The sequence below is a fragment of the Oryctolagus cuniculus genome, chromosome 1, assembly GCF_051225735.1.
Source record: "Oryctolagus cuniculus isolate XC-2025 breed Fujian yellow rabbit chromosome 1, ASM5122573v1, whole genome shotgun sequence".
NCBI classification, from domain to species: Eukaryota; Metazoa; Chordata; class Mammalia; order Lagomorpha; family Leporidae; genus Oryctolagus; species Oryctolagus cuniculus.
The window spans coordinates 134,710,644-134,731,338 of NC_142867.1; the positions used below are offsets into that span (position 1 = coordinate 134,710,644).

At 44.7% G+C, this 20,695-nt stretch overlaps 1 protein-coding gene across 2 annotated transcripts in view; it reads right to left on the reverse strand.

The window, feature by feature from the left end:
• The window catches only part of UBQLN1 (ubiquilin 1), a 62,565-nt gene that overhangs the window by 17,163 nt on the left and 24,707 nt on the right, over window positions 1–20,695 (reverse strand). For both annotated transcript variants that reach the window (XM_070048916.2, XM_070048911.2), the window contains exons 3-6: window positions 18,957–19,072; window positions 8,096–8,358; window positions 5,026–5,184; window positions 4,636–4,870 (exon numbers count right to left, since the gene is read on the reverse strand). In XM_070048916.2, the coding sequence (XP_069905017.1) occupies window positions 4,636–4,870; window positions 5,026–5,184; window positions 8,096–8,358; window positions 18,957–19,072 (773 nt within the window). The remainder of the gene's footprint in view (window positions 1–4,635; window positions 4,871–5,025; window positions 5,185–8,095; window positions 8,359–18,956; window positions 19,073–20,695) is intronic.

Here is a 20,695-nt window from a genome sequence, read left to right on the forward strand (position 1 = left end):
CGGATCAGTGCAGTGCGTCGGCCGCGGCGGCCATTGGAGGGTGAACCAACAGCAAAGGAAGATCTTTCTCTCTGTCTCTCTCTCTCACTGTCCACTCTGCCTGTCAAAAAATTTTAAAAAATAAATAAATGAAATATTACTATGAAATGTTACAGTATTAAGCTATTAAATTTAAAAATCTGAGTACAAAGTTATGAAACTGATTTTTTGTCTTTTAAATGAAAGTGATTACTATGGACAACCATACTATTTAAAAAAAACCCAGAGCAGGCATTTGGTGCAGTAGTTAAAACATTACTTGGATGCTGGCATCCCCTATCACAGAGCCAGAGTTCAGGTTCCAGCTCTGCTCCCAATGCAGCTTGCTGCTAACACACACACTGGGAGGCAGCAGGTGATGGCTCAAGTAGAGTCCTGGACTGACCCAACCTCAGCTGTCTGTCTCTAGGTGTGCATATATCTCTCTGCTTTTTAAATAAATAAAAACAAATTAATCAAAATGAAAAAAATCAATAGCCCACCAGTCAAGAAATCTGATCAAATCTTTGCTCTCTCCTTTCTATAACCTTTAAAGCAGGAACAAAACATCTTCTTAAAAGATTGTTGAGCCGGCGCTGCGGCTCAATAGGCTAATCCTCCACCTAGTGGCGCCGGCATCCCGGATTCTAGTCCCGGTCGGGGCGCCAGATTCTTTCCCGGTTGCCCCTCTTCCAGGCCAGCTCTCTGCTGTGGTCCGGGAGCGCAGTGGAGGATGGCCCAAGTGTTTGGGCCTGCACCTGCTTGGGAGACCAGGAGAAGCACCTGGCTCCTGGCTTCAGATCAGCACAGCGCGCCGGCTGTAGCGACCATTTGGGGGGTGAACCAACGGAAGGAAGACCTTTCTCTCTGTCTCTCTCTCTGTCCACTCTGCCTGTCAAAATAAACAAATAAAAAAATAAAATAAAAAGAATAAATAGGATTTGTTTCTTGATTAAAAATATTACTTCAATTTTTTAAAAAAAGATTCCATTTATTCATTTGAGAGGTAGAGTTATAGACAGTGAGAGGGAGAGACAGAGACAAAGGTCCTCTGTCCATTATTTCACTCCCTAAATGGCTGCAACGGCTGGAGCCGCACTGATACGAAGCCAGGAGCCAGGTGCTTCCTCCAGGTTTCCCATGTGGGCTCAGGGGCCCAAGGACTTGGGCCATCCTCCAGTGCCTTCCCAGGCCAAGGCAGAGAGCTGGACTGGAAGAGTAGCAGCCAGGACCAGAATCGGCGCCCATGGGATGCCGGCGCTGTAGGTAGAGGATCAAACCACTGCACCACGGCACCAGTTCCTACTGCAATTTGTATAAAACCTGTATTATATATATCCAGAACCCAGATATCCACTGTTGTACAAAAGAAAATGTCTCATTGTGACCTGTGATTTATTCTGCACACACTGTCTTCTCTCAGCAATGAATTTTTCAAAACTCCTCATTCAGAATCTTTCACTTTTTCTGCCTAGACAAAAGGATCTTTTAAAATCTACCTAGGCTTTCTCATGCCTGGGAAGTGCTGCCATGCCTCCATTTCTTCCTATTTACATGCCAAATATGAGGACTCAAATGTCACTCTGGCTAATGATCTTGGATATGATTCACTGAAAAAACATCAGTAAACAGTATCTGAATAGTTGACCAAAGGGCATCCATTCTTCTAGCTTCATCTGCAGAAAAGTGGACAAAAGTAAAATCTTAACCCCTTCACCTATTACAATCTGCCGGAGCTTTATATAAAGATAGACCTTAAAGGACACTGTGAAAAGTCTCCCCCATAAGGTTAAGACCTGCAAACCCAATTTTTAACAATCCTGGCAAGCACCGTGCTGCAGCTGGTTTACCCTGGCCTCAGGACTGGTGTTTGAGAGTCCACTGACACAGAATTTAAAACCAGACTAATTCCAAGAAACATGTACCCTAGTTCTACAGGAGACTGTGTTCCCCTACTGTTATATGAGACTACCAAGCCATTTCAAGACAAACTTGACTTTGGAAAGCTTCAGCCAAACATACAAACATAATCATCATATTTAAAGTTCCTTAACAGGGGCAGGCAGGTAGGTGGTCTGGCGTTTGCTGCTGTAGTTAGGATGCCCATGTCCATGTCAGAATTCAAGTCAGAGTTCCACTTGCAATTCAGCTTCCTGCTAATGGCACCCTGAGAGGTAACAGATGACAACTCAAATACCTGAGTTCCTGCCACCCACATAGGAGACCCAGACTGAGTTCTAGGCTCATGGCTTTGGCCTGGTCCAGCTGTGAGTAAACCAGTGGATACAGGATCTCTCACCCTGGTTTTCAAATAAAAATTAATTAATTAATAATAAAGGTTTGAGAAGCCATTTTTAAAAATAAACTTTTAAGAAATGCAGGTACAAGTGTTTCACTCAAGATGCCTACGTCCCACACTGAGGGGCCTGAGTTCAGTGCCTAGCTCTGGTTCCTGGCTCAGGTTCCTGCTTATGCGGACCCTGGGAGGCAAGAGTAGTGGCTCAAGTGGTTGGGTTCCTGTTGCTTACACAGAAGACCTGGATTGCGTTCCTGGCTCCAGTCTTTGGGCCCCAGCCTGGACCTGGTCCACTGTAGGTATTTGGAGAGTGAACTAGTAGATGGAATCCCTATAAATAAATGAGAAACAAATGGCCTCAAAAATGGACATAATCAGGTCCAGTGCTGTGGCACAGCAGGTAAAGCTGCCACTTGTGATGCCAGCATCCCATACGGGCACTAAACTGTACCCCAGCTGCTTCACTTTCCATCCAGCTCCTTGCTAACAGCCTGGGAAAAGCAGCAAAAAATGACCAAGTCCTGTGTGGGAGACCCAGATTCCTGGCTCACGGCTTTGGCCTGGGGCAACCCTGGCCACTGTGGCCATCTGCGAAATTAACCAGTGGATAGAAGATCTGTCTCTCCCTCTCTGTATGTAACTCTGACTTTAAAATAAATAAATCTTTTTTCAAAAATCAGACACAACTGAACAATGCTGCAGGTTTGGTTCAGGAATCAGAGTGAAACTCAAGGAAGTACAATACAAGAATATTCAGTAAAAACAAGAAGCCCAACAACAGCAATTACCTGAGGGTGGCTCGAGAAAACCAGTCCTTCCCAGACAAATATGGACATACCACCTAGACCCTTAATGGTATCCATTCCGTACTTGGCACCTTCATTGCTACTCACTGTATGACCCATTACAGTTAGGTCCCCAAAGACAATTGTGTAAGCCACAAAATAATCTACTTTGATGACTGCAAAATTTCTACCTTATGCTATTTCTATCCCACTTTGGAATCTCAAGTTTGTTCTCCAGGCTTCAGTTCTAATTCTGTTGGTTTTTTATCTTTACAAAGTAATGAAATGCTAGACATAAGAGGTCATATGTAGTGTAATGATTTGTAGTGATTCCCATACAAGGGACTACTTTTTAGCAGTAAGAAACAGTCTAGAGACATACACAACAACACAGATCAATTTCAAAAACGCTGAGTGAAAGAAAAAGACACAGAACACAGACTGTATAATCCATTTATGTGAATTTCTAGACTAGGAAAAGCTAACAGAGTGGAGCAGTTTTCATGGTAGAAAGAATCAGCTGGAAAGAAGCAAAAAACAATTTATTGGGATGATAGAAATGTTTCATGTCTCAATTAGGATGGCAATTAGCTAGGTGTATAAATTCACCAAAATATCTAACAACGTACATGTAAAATATGTACTTTACAAAAACTATACCTTAATATAAAATAAATAAATAACAGTCTAATAAGGATAATTATCTATCTTCTCTAGGTCTTTGTCAGTAAGTGAATGGTTGGCCTGTCTTTCTGCTTCCTATTTTTTGGTCACATCCTCAGCTATCATTTTATATGCCCTAGGTTACCTGAATGACCTCATAATCAAGTTCCATTTAATCATTTTGGCTTTCCCCAATATGTTCTGCAAATGGTAACCAGGGTAATCCCATTATTACTTTAAAATTTTTCATTATTCCTTACTTAAAATCCTCCTACAGGTGCGGGCATTTGGCCCAGCTATGAAGATGTCAGTTAAATGCCCACATGCCACACTGGAGGGCCTGCACAAGTAGTTGTGTCCCTGACACCCACACAGGAGACCTAGATTTAGTGGCCAGCTCCTGGCTTCAGTCTGGTCCAGCTCCAGACACTGAAGGCATCTGGGGAGTGAACCACCAGATGACAGTTCTCTGTCCCTCTGCCTCTCAAATTTAGCAAAAGAAAACCTTCCATGAATAAGTTCTGGAGAAGTATATGCTATATAATTGAAAACTGTTAAAACAGTAGATTTTAATTTTCTCATCACACACACAAAAATGGCTGAAGCATGTGAAGTGATAAATATGTCAATGAAGTGATCTAATCATTCCATAATGTACACATGTATCCAAGCATAATGTTGTACCCGATATGTATATACAATTTTGAAAACTCCTTTTACGGAGGCAAATAAAACCATCAAAAATGAAAAGCAAAACTGGTAACACAAAAAGTAGTCACCATACACAGAGAAAAACAGTATCAACAATGTTTTCTGTATTCATATAAAAAGCATTCCTACAACAAATAAAATAGTGAGTTATTAGAAGCCTACCTCCTACTCCTGGTACCAAATTTGGCGCAGTAGTACTCTGCCCAGCAGTGCCACTGGCAGCATTACTAGCAGTGCCACCCACAGCACTGGTGGTGCCGCTTGAAGCTGATGAATTCTGGGAAGCCTGTGGAGCCCACGGATTGGGTAATGGATCTCTATTTTCTGTACGAGAAGGTTGACTACCTTCACCTGAGGATGTATTGCTCACCAAGGAAGCAAATGGATTACCACCAAACTGCAAAAGACAGACACAAAAGTCATAAAGAGTAAGGTTTTGTTGCACAGCTCCTTTCTGCTGAATGGAAACCACATCCCCCCATGAACACAGCCCTCAGTCACACACGTGTGTTACAACAGGAGTGACACCCGAGGCCTGGAGTCAGTGATCACCTGCTCTTGTGCAGCACTCAGCATCGGCTCCTGAATATCCGTGTACATGCGACGTAGAGCATTGTAACCCCCTGGAATACTCTCTAAGTTGCTCAAGGCTCGATCCTGGTTTCTCATCATCTCCTGCATCATTGCTGGATTCCTGGCAAGTTCCAGTGTCTAAAAAAGAAAAAGGAAAAAAAGGCATTCAAATACATGTAAGTTACTTCAGCTATTAACTAACGTTAAATGAAGTTTGGGGGAGGCCGTTATTTGCTCTAGTCTGTTGCACTAGGTCCCAAATCTGACCACAGCAGAACGGAGTCACTGTGCTTAACACCAGATAAACAACCTGGTGCATGAAAAGTGTTAGTTTAAAGACAAACAAGAAACACGAGATTCTAATCAATCTGAGCCAGCACAATAAGAAACAAACTAGAGACATACACAACAACACAGATGAATTTAAAAAACACAGAGTGAAAGAAAAAAAGACAGCACAGACTGTGTAATTTATGTGAATTTCTACAGTAGGAAAAACTAATATATAGTAAAGACCCTGTAAGAAAGTAACTTTGGAACAACCAACCAATTTTCTCTAACAAAACAGTTTCTGCTTCTTCAGCATTTGCTACCTATGAGGCTAACTATCTTTGCTCAGCTCATAAGAACAGATGTCATCTGATTCTAGAATCACAAATAAAAGCTAATTAAGAGTTTTAAACCAAATTTCTTATAATCTTGTCTGTAAAATCAGAAAGGGAATGAGACTGGCATAGTGGGTAGAACCCTAGCCTGCAGTGCCAGCATATGGGCGCCCCATTCGAGTCCTGGCTGCTTGTCTTCTGATCCAGTTCCCTACTAATGTGCCTGGGAAAGCAGTGGAGGAGGGCCCACGTGCTTGGGCCCCTGCACCCATGTGGGAGACCCAGAAGAAGCTCCTGGCTCCTGGCTTTGGCCTTGCTCAGTCCTTGCTGTTGCAGCCATGTGGGGAGTGAACCAACAGATGGAAGATCTCTCTCTTTCTGTAACTCTAAATAAATTTAAAAAATCATTAAAAAATTTTAAACCAGAAAATTATCTAAAATAATTCCTGGTGGATTTCACCTCAAAAAGCAAGTTAAGAGTCTGGCACTGTGACGTATTGGGTTAAGCTGCCATTTCAGACACCAGCATCCCATATGGGTGCCAGTTCAATTCTCTGCTGCTCCACTTATGATCCAGCTCCTTGCTAATACACCTGAGAAATTAGCAGAAAACAGCCCCAAGTGCTTGGGCCTCTGCCACCCATATGGGAGACCTGGATGGAGCTACTGGCTCCTGGCTTCAGAATGGCCCAGCTCAAGCCCATTGCAGCCATTTGGAGAGTGAACTAGTGAATGAAAGCTCTAACTCTGCCTTTCAAATTAAAAAAAAAAAAAATCTTTAAAAAAGAGAAAGGCAAGTTAACATTCAATGAGCCTTGTAGCACAGCAGGGACACATATCCTGTATCAGAGCAATGGTCTGAGTCCAAGCAACAAGACTTCTGATCCAGCTTCCTCCTAATTCACTCTGGAAGGCAGGAGATGACAGACTATGTACGTGGGTCCCTGTCATCCATGTGGGACACCCAGATGGAGTTCGAGGCTCCTGGCTTTGGCCTGGCACCAGCCACCTGCTGTAGGCATTTGGGAAGTGAACATGCAGATGGAAGATATCTCTCTTTCTCTCTCTCTCTCTTCCCACTCTGTGTTTCAATAGATATATCTTTTAAAAATGCAAAAATTTAAAAAGAAATGAAGCAACATGTGGCACAGTGAGTTAAGCCACCACTTGGGATGCGCACACCCCTTATTAGAGTGGCGGTTCCAGGCCCAGCTTCTCCATTTCCCATCTATCCTGGGAAGTAGCAGATGCTGGTTCAAGGGCTTGGGCCCCTGCCAGCTGCATGGGATATCTGGACAGAGTTCCAGGCTCCTGGTTTCAGCTGGCCCAGGCCCGGTTATTGTAGACATTTGGGAAGTGAAGCACAGCATGGAAGATTCCTCTCTTGTTCTGTCACTCTGCCTTTGAAGTAGATGGAAACAAATATAATACAAAAGAAAAACAAAGGGGGAGGGCTGGCACTGTGGCACCGTGTATTGACCTGCCATTTGCAATGCCAGCTTTCTATTTCAGAGAGCTGGTTAGAGGCCTAGCTTTTGTGATTCCAACTCTAGCTTCCTGCTAACGCTTCTGGAAAAGCATAACTGTCTAAGAACTTGGGTCCCTGGCACCCAGGTGGGAAACTTGCATGGAGATTCTGGCTCCTGACTCCACCCTGGCCCAACCCTGGCTACTGTGGCCACTTAGAGAGTGAACCACCAGATGGAAGATCTCTTCCTCTCTCTCATTCTGCCTTTCAAATAAACAAACAAATCTTTAATACTTTTAAAAAGGAGGTAAAACCATAATGAATACATCTTCCCTTCCCTTTTCACATTTTAACCAGTAAAAGCTGCTGATCTTGTAATGAGAACAGTCGGCCAACAGCTGAATAACGCCTACCCAAGAACTTCAGGAGCCAACTGCGGGAAAGTGGCCAGAACGGCAGAGCGCAGGTAAGGAAGGAATGCATAACCACCACCCAGACAGCCAAGGTTTGTGTCAAAGAAACCTCCACCTGGCTGGGGTCCGAAACTAGCCTAGAAACCTGCCTATGCACCCACCATGATCTTTCCTTATCCTTCCTAGCCTCCCAATTATCCTTCAGCCTTCGATGTGCCCTGCAACTTGGCCAGAGCACACCTGGGACTGAAGAAGGCCACCTGCCCCAAGAATGCCAGCTTCCGGAAATAAATGCTTCCTTCCATCAGCCCTTACCTCTGGTATGCCATCAGCAGCAAGCAACCAGTAACAAAAGCGCCTTGTTGTAAGTGAACAATCACAATGAACTGTTCACTAAAATCTGTCAAATGTAGCAGAAAATTCAGAGTTCATATAGCCCACATTACTGCTTTGTGAAATTTTCCTAAACACAGACCAGGATTTAGCCTAACAGCAATACAAGGCAATCTCTTTTAACTAGAGAGCATTAAGAAACACATCAGCAATAGTAAGTTCCCACATACTTGTCTCATTATGTCTGGATTATTCAGCATATGGCTAATCTCCGGGTTTCTCTGTATCAACTGCTGCATCTGTGGGTTGGCCATGATTAGCTGCCTCATCAGGTCAGGGTTTGAAAGCATGCTCTGGACGAAGGGATTCTCCATGATCTGGACCATCATCTCTGGGTTGGACAGAAGTTGGCGCTGCATCTGACTCTGCAGTTCAGAGAAGTTGGTGGTATTCAAACCTAAGCTACTCAGACCTGCAAGTCCTCCGAGGCCACCTAAGAAAATGGGGGGTGGGATGGGGGAAGGGACACATAAATCAAAGTCAGAAATTTTTAATAACTGCAAAAAAGTATGAAGATGCAAAACTATTGTGAGTTAACAGCACATTACAAGAAACCATTTTAAATCAAAAACAGAATTTCTTATGAATACATAAATTTCTATAATTGAAATTAGCAAAAATTTATGCTTTAATTTTTTAAGCAATAAAACCAACTAAATAGATTTTTGTATGTGTAGAACACAAAAATAAGTGGTCTTTCCTCTGGGTTCCTGACAGAGTTCCTAAATCCCTTGGAATTTCCTGAATGATAAAGCATCTTTTGTTACAGGTCCCTTTTGATCATTATTATTGAAGTGACTGAAGGCCGAGCCCCTGGAGAGCCTCAGGACAGCACTGGTCATCAGAAAGACCTCGTTCTGGAAAGCTGGAATTTTCAGCTCTACACATGGAACTCCAGCAACAGAAAAGGGAAAAAGCTAGAAATTGAGTTCTATTCAAACTCATGAACAATGCCATTCAGAGAGTATCTTGGATAAGAACACGTCGAGGGGTCAGGAGGAGGGTAGGCTGGAGGGCTTGGAAGTTTTGCATCCACCCACTAGCCTCCATATATCTTGTTCTGTTAATTCTTCACAGCCTTTGTCTGCCTCTGAATTGTACCCTTTGTAATAAACAGGTAAACTTGAAAAATGTGTTTTGAGTTCTGTAAGCTATTCTAGAAAGATAACTTTTTATTACAGTTGAGAGAGAGAGAGAGAAATTTCCCACCTGCTGGTTCATTCCTCAAATGCCCTAGGGTAAGGCCTGGAGCAGGCACTCAGTCCAGATCCCCCATGTGGGCAGCAGGAACCCAGTTCCTTGAGCCATCAGAGCTCCTTCCCAGGGTCTGCATTAGCAGAAAGCTATAGCCAGAGCCAGGACTTGAACCCAGGTACACTGATGTGGGACAAGGGAAACAACCAGTAGGCTAAATGCCCACCTCTGATAAAAATTTTAAAGTAAGGGAAGAGGATCCCATGGGAACCTGCAATCATAACTGGCTAGTCAGAAGTACAGGTGGCCAACAACTTCTACCTGGTAGCTCAGGTACAACAGGCTTGGGAACCCGAGTTCTTTAACTGTGGTGCCTGTATCTGACACTAACTCAAGGTAGACAGTATCAGAACTGAACTCAATGATGGATACCAAGCACTGATGTTGGAGAAATAGTTGGTGTCAGACAAAACACCTTACAATATGTCAGTTAAAGGAAAAAATTAAAAATACACCAGACAATGCTTCTAATGTCTTTCTACAACACTAATTTAAAAGTACTGTTGCCAATCAAGGAGAAAGAAAGCCAGGAAATACTCTGGAGATAGTTATTTCTTTAAAAGAAAGAAATAAAAGAGAAACTGAATGCATCTAAGAGGATGACTAAGTATTTTGTTCATAAAATTACATAACCAGCTTTTTCACCAACAGGCTTGCCACCAGGACAAACGTTGTGAAAACCACTGCCAATCAAAGGAAAAGATTCATATCAACACCATTGTCACTGGACATGTGGATCGGGCAGTGTGGTGTGTGGCAGCATCGACAGAGTCACTGAGAAATTTGAGGCGGCTGCTGAGCTGGGAAAGGGCCCCTTCAAGAAGGCCTGGGTCCTGGATAAATGGACAGCGGAATGTGAGTGTGGTATCATCATCAGCATCTCCCTGTGGAAGTCTGAGACCCGCAAGTATTACAAATCACTGATGCCCCAGGACACAGAGCCTTCATCAAACACAGGAGTCCAAGCACATCTGAGGCCGACTATGCTGTCTTGATGGCTGCTACTGGCGTTGCTGAATTTGAAGAGGGCATCTACAAGAACGTGGAGACCTCTGAGCATGTCCTTCTGGCTTACACACTGGATCTGAAGCAACTAACTTTCAGTGTTAACAAAATGGATTCCAGGGCTGGCACTGTGGCGTAGCAGTAAGCATCTGACGTGGGCGCCAGTTCAAGACCTAGCTGTTCTACTTCTGATCCAGATCTCTGCTATGGCCTGGGAAAGCAGTGGAAGATGGCCCAAGTCCTTGGGCCCCTGCACCCACATGGGAGACCTGGAAGAAGCTCCTGGCTTCTGATCAATGCAGCTCCAGCCATTGTGGCCATTTGGGGACTGAACCGATGGATGTAAGACACCCCTACCCCCCCCCCCACCCCGTAACTCTTTCAAATAAATAAAATGGATTCCACTGTGCCACCCTACAGCCAGAACAGAAGTGAGGAAACCAGCACCTACATTAAAAACTGGCAGGAGGATGGCACCCTGGCATCCCATATAGGCGCAGGTTCAAGTCCTAGCTGCTCTGCTTCTGATCCAGCTCCCTGCTATAGCCTGGGAAAGCAGCAGAGGATGGTCCATGTGCTTGGGCCTCTGCATCCCTGTGGGAGACCCTGATGAAATTCCAGGCTTCACCATGGCATAGCCCTGGCCACCACTGTCATTTAGGGAGTGAATCAGCAGGTGAAAGATTTCTCACCTTTTTTTTTTTTGTAACTCTGCCTTTCAAATAAATCTTTTTTAAAAAAACAAAAACTTATTTGAGAGGCAGAATTACAGAGGGAAGGAGAGTGAAGGGACAGAGAAAAGAAAGCGCAGGAGTGAGAGTGACAGCAATCTTTCATACACTGGTTCACTCCCCAAATAGACACAATGGCCAGGGCTGAGCCAGGCCAATGCGAGGAGCTTCCTCCAGGTCTCCCACATTGGTGCAGGGGCCCAAGCACCTGGGTCATCTTCTGCTGCTTTCCCAGGCACATTAGCGGGGAGCTGGGTTGAAAGTGGAGCAGCTGGGACTCAAACTGGTGCTCATGTGGGATGCTGACACTGCAGGGGGAGGCTTATTAACCTTCTACACCACAGCACCAGCTCTAATAAATAAATCTTTTTAGAAAAAGAAAGAAAATTGACTACAACCTTTTCACCAATGGACAAACCGGTGGTTGGAATCGTGGTGACAACCTGCTAGAGCCAAGTGCTAACTAACAAGCCGTGGCTCAAGGGATGGAAAGTCACCACATGGCACATACGGCAGTGCCAGTAGAGCCACATTCCTGGAAGCCCTGGATTGCAAACCTACCCTCGACTTCTCCAACTGACAAGTCCTTGTGACTGCCTCTACAGATGTGTACAAAACTGGTGGGACTGGTACTGTTCCTGTGGGTTGAATGGACAATGGTGGTCTCACACCTGGCATGGTGGAAACCTTTCTCCAGTCAACGTCACAGCTGAAGTCAAAGTCTGTTGAAATGTGCCATGAAGCTTTGAGTGAAGCTCTCCCTGGGGACAGTGTGGGCTTCAACGTCAAGTGTCTGTCAATGATGTTCATTGTGGCAACACTGCTGGTGACAACAACAACAACCCACCAATGGAAGCAACTGGCTTTACTGCCCAGGTGATCATCCTGAACCATCCAGGTCAAATCACTGCTGGATATGCCCCTGTTCTGGATTGTCACACAGCTCACACAGCTTACAAGTTTGCTGAGTTGAAGGAAAAGACTGACAGTCATTCTGTTAAGATGCTGGAATATGGCCCTAAATTCTTAAAAACTGGTGATACTGTCCTCGTTGATATGGTTCTTGGCCAATCCAAGTGTGTTGACAGCTTCTGTTGACTATCCTTCTCTGGGTGATTTTGCTGTTTGTGATACAGAACAGTTGGTGTGGGTGTGGGTGTGACAAGAAGTGGACAAGAAGGCTGCTGCAGCTGGCAGGGTCACCAAGTCTGCCTAGACAGCTCAGGAGGCTAAATGAATGTTATCTGTTAAAACCTGCTACCCCAGTCTTAATCAGTGGTGGAAGAACAGTCTCAGAACTGTCTGTCTCAATTGTTCATTTAAGTTTAAAAGACTGCTGAATGAGAACAATGCATCGTAAAACCTGTGGTAGGATAAAGGAGAATATTTTGTGAAAGGGGAGGCAGTTTTAAGTTTTAAAAATTGGTGTATAATGGAAACAACTTGACCAAAAATCTGTCACAGAATTTTAAGACCCATTAAAACAAAATTAAAGAAGAAAAAAAGTTACATAGCGAGCAAAGAACATTCACTTATTTCTTACGGGGCACTTTTCTATTTATACCTAGAAGCTGTGCTACAGGTTAGGAATATGGTGACAGACACACTTAAATATTCAATCTAGTGAGGAAAGACAAGGACATGAGAACTTCAACAGACATTCACAGGACATTATGGTAATACAGTACCTGGGTGGAATGGCTGCTCTCAGAAGAAGTTAATGAATTTGGAAAATCAGTAAGTTGACAAAGAGTAGGGGAAGCTGGAGGGGGCTTAACAGTAGGCATGATGAACACCATATGAAAAAGCATAGAAATAAACATATTGATGCATTTGGGAAATCATAAAAATTCAATATGATTAGCAGACAGCAGTGCTCCTAAAACATTTAAAGTGCAGTCTAAGAGTTCTTTTGAACACAGATGGGTCCACATGACCAGTTATGGCCAAAGGACTGCAAGCAATCATGTGCATAGGCAGACGTTTGGCCTAGTGGTTAAGGTGCCAGTTAAGGCCCCGTGGTGCATACTGGGATACCTGGGTTCAATATTAGGCAAGAGCTCCCGAGTCCAGCTTCTTGCTAATGCAGACCCTGGAAGGCAGTGGGGGTGACTCTGATAACTGGGTTCCTGCCACTCACATGGGAAGCCTGGCTCCCAGCTTCAGGCTAACCTAGCCCCAGCTGTCGTATCTGGGGAACAAATGAACAAATAGGAACTCTCTATCTGTATCTCTGTTGCCCTGCCTCTCAAACAGGAGAGAAAGGAAGTGTAGGGAGCAGACATTTAGGCTAGTGGTTAATATGCACACATCCTATATCAAATTCCCAGCTTCAGTTCTTGACTCCAGCTTCCTGTCAATGTAGATCCAGGGAGGCAGTGGTGATGACTCAAGAACGGACTTCCTCTCAACCTGGGAGATTATGTCCCAGCTCCCAGCTTTGACCTCAGCCCTGGTCACTGTGGACATCTGGGGAATGGGGTGTTCTCTCTCCATCTAATAGATGGATGGATGGATGGATGGATGATGTATGATGTATGTTACTTCTCGCCAAAGCATCTCAGATCTACTATGCTACAAGAAGTACAACTACAAAATGTCTCTCTTCTCTCTGACTTTCAAATAAAATAAATAAATCTTAAAAAAAAAAAAAAAAAAAGATGCTACTTGGGACATGCTCACACCTCTTACTGGAGTGTCTAGGTTTGAGTTCTAGCTCCACCTCCCATTCCAGTTTCCTTTGAATGCACACCCATTGGGTTCTAGCCCACACAGAAAACAGATTGAGTTCCAAACTCCTGACTTCAGTCTGACCCAGTACTGGCTATTCCAGGCATTTGGGGAGTAAACCAGTAGGAGAGATATGTCTGTATTTTTGTCTTTTAAAAAAATAAAGAAAGAAAGATGGAGAAGCAGACAAGGACTAAATCATAAAATATTCACCTAAGATGTTTTCATCCTAACAACAGCATTATGGAAATGAACCAGAGCAAATATTACAGATGAAAAATGTTGAGGGCTTGCATCCAAGGAGTGGCAATGGAGAATAACAACAGGGGATGAAGTGGGGTAGTACAGACCAAGAGCCTTTGGTGGCGGGAGAGATAGCGATCTGGAAGTGATGAGATAAGTTGTTTTTTTTTTTTCTTTTTTTTTGACAGAGTGGACAGTGAGAGAGAGAGACTGAGACAAAGGTCTTCCTTTGCCGTTGGTTCACGCTCCAATGGCTGCCGCAGCTGGCATGCTGCGGCCGGCGCACCGCGCTAATTCAAAGCCAGGAGCCAGGTGCTTCTCCTGGTTTCCCATGCGGTGCAGGGCCCAAGCACCTGGGCCATCCTCCACTGCACTCCCGGGCCACAGCAGAGAGCTGGCCTGGAAGAGGGGCAACCGGGACAGAATCCGGCGCCCTGACCGGGACTAGAACCTGGTGTGCCGGCACCGCAAGGCGGAGGATTAGCCTAGTGAGCTGTGGCGCCGGCCGAGATAAGTTTTCATATTAATTTTCTGTTTTCCTTTGTTTTCTGAGGAATCACAGGCTAAATTAGAGGACATGAGATAATATCAAAGGAGTTAAATAATTGGCATGGTGTTCACAAGCAGTATGGGTCGAGGCACAGATTTAAGTAACCAGGATATAATAGGATAATATCATTCAGGAGGAATAAACAAAAGAAGAAAGTCAAGGCAGAACTCAGGAACAACAGCAACATAAGGAAAAGAAAAAAAGGAAACCCACAAATGAGATAGGAAAAACTAGTCAGAAAATTAACCAGGGAACAAAACAGTATCATAGGGTTAAAGGAAGAGAACTTCAAGGAGAAGTTTGTAAGCATTAAGATAAACTGATTTAAAAATTTCAAGAGTGGGGCCGGGACTGTGGTGTAGCGGGTAAAGCTGCCGCCTGCGGTGCCGGCATCCCTTATGGGCGCTGGTTTGAGTCCCGGCTGCTCCACTTCTGATCCAGCTTTCTGCTATGGCCTGGGAAAGCAGTAGAAGATGGCCCAAGTCTTTGGGCCCCTGTACCTGTGCGTGAGACCTGAAAGAAGCTCCTGGCTCCTGGCTCCAGATCAGCATAACTCCAGCCATTGCAGCCATCTGGGCAATGAACCAGCAGATGGTAGACTGCTCTCTCTCTCTCTCTCTCTGCACAACTCTAACTTTCAAGTAAACAAATAAAATCTTAAAAAAAATCTCAAGAGTGCACAGTAAGGTCACTACAGATAATCTTAATGTGCTGTATCTTTCAATATCAAGTAAAACTAGAAGAGAGCATTTGGGATGTTTTCACTAAAATGAAATTTTGGATGCTTGAAAGGATAAATGTTTACCTGATTGAACACTGCACAATGTATGCATGTAATGAAATATCACATAATACCAATACCCCATAAGTATGAGCAATTCTTATGTGTCAAAATATTTAAAATTTTTAAGTAGTGAATAAATAGTAAATAATAAAACCGAATGTTAAACAGAGTTCCCATATGACTCAGCAATTCCACTCTTAGGCATACAGCCAAAGGAACTAAAAACAAATCCCTACAAAATCTTGTCCACAAATGTTCAGAGCAACATTATTCACAGTAGCCAAAAGTGGAAACCCAAATGTCTATCAACTAATGAATATTCATATAATGTTTTAATATTTGACAACAAAACAAAGTATCGATTCATACTACAACATGGACAAGTTTTCAGAGTATTATGCTAAGTGAAAGAAGCTAGTCACAAAAGAAAATTCATATGAAATGCCTAGATGGGCAAATCCACAGAGACACAAAGAAAACTAGTGGTTCCCTAAGGCTGGGTAGGGAATAAGAAAACGGCTAGTAAATCTAATGTTTAAAAAACAAATTGGGAGCTGGTGTCGTGGCATAGCTGGTAAAGTTCTGGACTGCAAAGCCAGCATACCACATGGCCACGGGTTCATGTCCCAGCTGCTCCACTCCAATCCAGCTCCCTGCTTAATGGTCTGGGAAAAGCAGTGAAAGACGGCCCACGTGCTTGGGCCCGATACCCTTATGGAGACCTGGAAGAAGCTCCTGACTCTTGGCTTGGGTCTGACCTAGCTCCAGACTGTTGTGGGCATCGTATACCAGTGGATGGAAGAACTCTCTTATCTCTTCATTCCTCTCTTAGTCTGTTTCAAATAAGTAAGTCGTTTTAAAAAAATCCATTAAATCCTGCAAGCTAAGAACGGTAACCTTATCAAGGAAATTTTCAGTGAAATGAGGACAAACAATAGAATGTAGTGAATTTAATGAAAGGGAGATACACACAGAAAACAGAAAATGCCTTTTCAGAAGATACCTGAGAAGGAAAGCAAAAGAACAGATGGTAATGAGAGTCTGTGGCTTTTACACATGGGACAGCCCTTAATGAAAACACTTAGCAAAAAGGAAAGCTCAATATAAAGGATAAATGGCCCAGTTGATGGAAAGGAATCACCAAGACAGAAAATAGGTGTGACACTGAGACTAGAGGGAGCTGTATGGCCTCAAATTAAAAGCCTCTTTAGGCTTCAATATCTTTGGCTATGAAATAACAGCAGGGAAGAGATAAACCTCAATAATATTTTTCATAGATCAGAACACTAGATAATTTCATCCTGATCTCTGTAGGCTTCACATGTTAATAATTTTGCCCTCAAAAACCTACCTGCCTCAAGTAAAAGAGACACTTAACATAAGACCCTTATAGAAAAATTAAGAGCAGCACATATTTTAAAAATGGGTAGAGGTGTGCAAACAATCAATGTGCCAATCCATGCAAAGCTCTAAATGCTTCCAACACTAACTTGCAACTAACTACTTAAAAAAATCTTAGGTGGGCTGGCACCGTGGTATGGTAGGCTTTGCTTCTGCCTGCGGCACTAGCATCCATTATGAGCATGGGTTCATGTCCTAGCTGCTTATCGTATGATCAAGCTCTCTGCTATGGCCTGGGAAAGCAGTAGAAGATGGCCCAAGTCCTTGGGCCCCTGCACCCGCGTAGGAGATCCTCAAGACGCTCCTGGCTTCAGACTGGCACAGCTCTGGCCATTGCCACCATTTGGGAGTGAACCAGTGGATGGAAGACCTTTCTGTCTCTCCCTCTCTGTTACTCTGCCTCTGAAATAAATAAATAAAATCTTTTAAAAAAATTTCTTGGCTGGTGCCGCAGCTCAATAGACTAATCCTCCACCTAGCGGTGCTGGCACACCGGGTTCTAGTCCCAGTCAGGGCACCAGATTCTGTCCCCGTTGCCCCTCTTCCAGGCCAGCTCTCTGCTGTGGCCAGGGAGGGCAGTGGAGGATGGCCCAAGTGCTTGGGCCCTGCACCCCATGGGAGACCAGGAGAAGCACCTGGCTCCTGCCTTCGGATCAGCGCAGCGTGCCGGCCGTGACGGCCACTGGAGGGTGAACCAACGGCAAAAGGAAGACCTTTCTCTCTGTCTCTCTCTCTCACTGTCCACTCTGCCTGTCAAAAACAAAAACAAAAGCCATTTCAAGCTGTCATAGTAAGAACTGAAAGAAGCTGTAACCTATTTACCTAATTAAAGTGTTTAACTTTTAATACTTTTTTTCATCAACAAGACCTCAGTTTATAAAAGATACAGGGGGCTGGCACTGTGGCATAGGAAGTAAAGTCAGTCATCCCATATAGGCACCAGTTTGTGTCCCAGTTGCTTCACTTCCAATATAGCTCCCTGCTAATGCCTGGGAGAAGCAGCCAAAGATGGCACAAGTGCTTAGGTCACTGCCACCCATGTGGGAAACCAGCACTGGCCATTGTTGTCATCTGGGAAGCAAACCAATAGATGAATAGATTGATCACAATCTCTCTCTCCCTCTCAACTTTCAAATAAATAAGTATATTTTTTGTAGGGGGGGGGGGTCAGAGGATATAAGAAAAGAGGTTCTGGCTGATGTAAGTGAGCCTTAACAATGCTCTCATGCTCTCAGATCCCAGCTCTTTCATATATACATACATCCGTATCTATTATCTAATTATAGGTAGATACAGACATATATTAAGGATAGTTAGAAAACAAGCCGGCACCGCGGCTCACTAGGCTAATCCTCTGCCTGCAGCACTGGCATCCCGGGTTCTAGACCCGGGTGCTCCTCTTCCAGGCCAGCTCTCTGCTGTGGCCCAGGAGGCAGTCCTTGGGCCCTGCACTCGCACGGGAGACCAGGAGGAAGCACCTGGCTCCTGGCTTTGGATCGGCGATGCACGCCGGCCGTAGCAGCCATTTGAGGAGTGAGGAAGGAAGACCTTTCTCTCTGTCTCTCCCACTAACTGTTTAACTCTGCCTGTCCAAAAAAAAAAAAAAAGATTACACAATATGACCCCGACAAACGGCAAAATTATTATTTGAGGAGTGGCTAACTTATGGTCAACAACTGGCTTATCTTCCTCAAATTCAGTTATGTGGTAGCCAGATCAGGTATACATACACCACATGACTCTAATTATTAAAAAGAACTGTATCGGCCGGCACCGCGGCTCACTAGGCTAATCCTCAGCCTTGCGGCGCCGGCACACCAGGTTCTAGTCCCGGTTGGGGCGCCGGATTCTGTCCCGGTTGCCCCTCTTCCAGGCCAGCTCTCTGCTGTGGCCCGGGAGTGCAGTGGAGGATGGCCCAAGTGCTTGGGCCCTGCACCCCATGGGAGACCAGGAGAAGCACCTGGCTCCTGCCATCGGATCAGCGCGGTGCGCCGGCCGCGGCGGCCATTGGAGGGTGAACCAACGGCAAAGGAAGACCTTTCTCTCTGTCTCTCTCTCTCACTGTCCACTCTGCCTGTCAAAAAAATAAATAAATAAATAAATAAACGAACTGTATCTGTATCACACATTGACCAGTTATTTAACAGAAACCCAAGCTAATCAAACACAACTACTTCCTAACTACCTACAATTGTAGAAGTCAACTATAAAAGATCCTATATGCATTATTGTTAATATAGCTTATTGTTTTATCCTGTGACTTTACCTAAAACTACCCTGGGAGGGATACAATGTTTTTATCATCCCTATAGAAGTGAAATAAAGACACTTACCTAAACCAAAAGGGTTGCTAGTAGCAGAACCAGAGGTGGAGTTAGTATTAGGAGCTGATGATGTGCTAACATTGCTTCCAGTGGTGTTTGTTTGCTGAGCTGAATGATCTTGAGGCCTAGGGTAAACAGACAAACCACAGTGTAAACAATGAAGCTAATTATTTTAAAAGAGCCTCTGAAATCAATACCCAGATATAAAGAATAAGCTCACAGACCAATTCAAATTATCATAAAAACCATGATAATTAAGCATTAGGAATAATAATACAGTAAAACCTAACAAGCTCTAAAATACAGAAATGCCCCTCCTTTTTGATTATGTGTATAGACATTTGACTGCTTTCAGTCATGCTGATTACGTAAGACAGGTCACTACCCACAAGTACACACAAGACGATCAATGACTAGTCACACTTACAAATCTTGAATAAAGAAAAAAAAAACATTAAAAAAAATCTATTTCCTTTCTAGTTCTCAAGGGTTAGGGGCTAGTTTTACTGAAATTGTTAAAAATAAAATGAACTGGCCGGCGTCGCAGCTCACTACGCTAATCCTCCACCTGCAGCACCAGCACACCGGGTTCTAGTCCCAGTTGCTCCTCTTCCAGTCCAGCTCTCTGCTGTGGCCCGGGAGTACAGTAGAGGATGGTCCAAGTGCTTGGGCCCTGCACCCCATGGGAGACCAGGAGAAGCACCTGGCTCCTGCCTTCGGATCAGCGCAGTGCGCCGGCCGCCACGCTAGCTGCAGCGGTCATTGGAGGGTGAATCAACGGTAAAGGAAGACCTTTCTCTCTGTCTCTCTCTCTCACTGTCCACTCTGTCAAAAAATTAATTAATTAATTAATTAAATAAAATGAACTGGGGTCGATACTGTGGCGTAGCAGGTAGGGCCGCCATCTGCAGTGCCAGCGTCCCATATGGGTGCCAGTTTGAGTCCTGGCTGCTCCACTTCCCATCCAGCTCTCTGCTTTCCCCTGGGAAAGCAGGGGAGGACAGCCCAACTCCTTGGGCCCCTGCACCCACGTGGAAGACCCAGAAGAAGCTCCTGGCTCCTAGCTTTGGATTGGTGCAGCTCCAGCCGTTGTGGCCAATTAGGGAGTGAACCAGCAGATGGAAGATTTCTCTCAGCCACTCCTTCTCTCTTTGTGTAACCTTTTTTTTTTTTTTTTTTTTTTTTGACAGGCAGAGTGGACAGTGAGAGAGAGAGACAGAGAGAAAGGTCTTCCTTTGCCGTTGGTTCACCCTCCAATGGCCGCCGCGGCCGGCGTGCTGCAGCCGGCACACCGCGCTGATCCGATGGCAGGAGCCAGGAGTCAGGTGCTTTTTTCCTGGTCTCCCATGGGGTGCAGGGCCCAAGCACCTGGGCCATCCTCCACTGCACTCCCGGGCCACAGCAGAGAGCTGGCCTGGAAGAGGGGCAACCGGGACAGAATCCAGCACCCCAACCGGGACTAGAACCTGGTGTGCCGGCGCCGCTAGGCGGAGGATTAGCCTAGTGAGCCGTGGCGCCAGCCTCTTTGTGTAACTTACAAGTAAATAAATAAATCTTTTAAAAAATAATTTAAAAAAAGGGTTGGCGCTGTGGCACAGCGGGTTAATGCCCTGGCCTGAAGCGCCGGCATCCCATATGGGCGCCAGTTACAGTCCCGGCTGCTCCACTTTCCATCCAGCTCTCTGCTATGGCCTGGGAAAGCAGTACAAGATGGCCCAAGTCCTTGGGTCCCTGCACCTGAGTAGGAG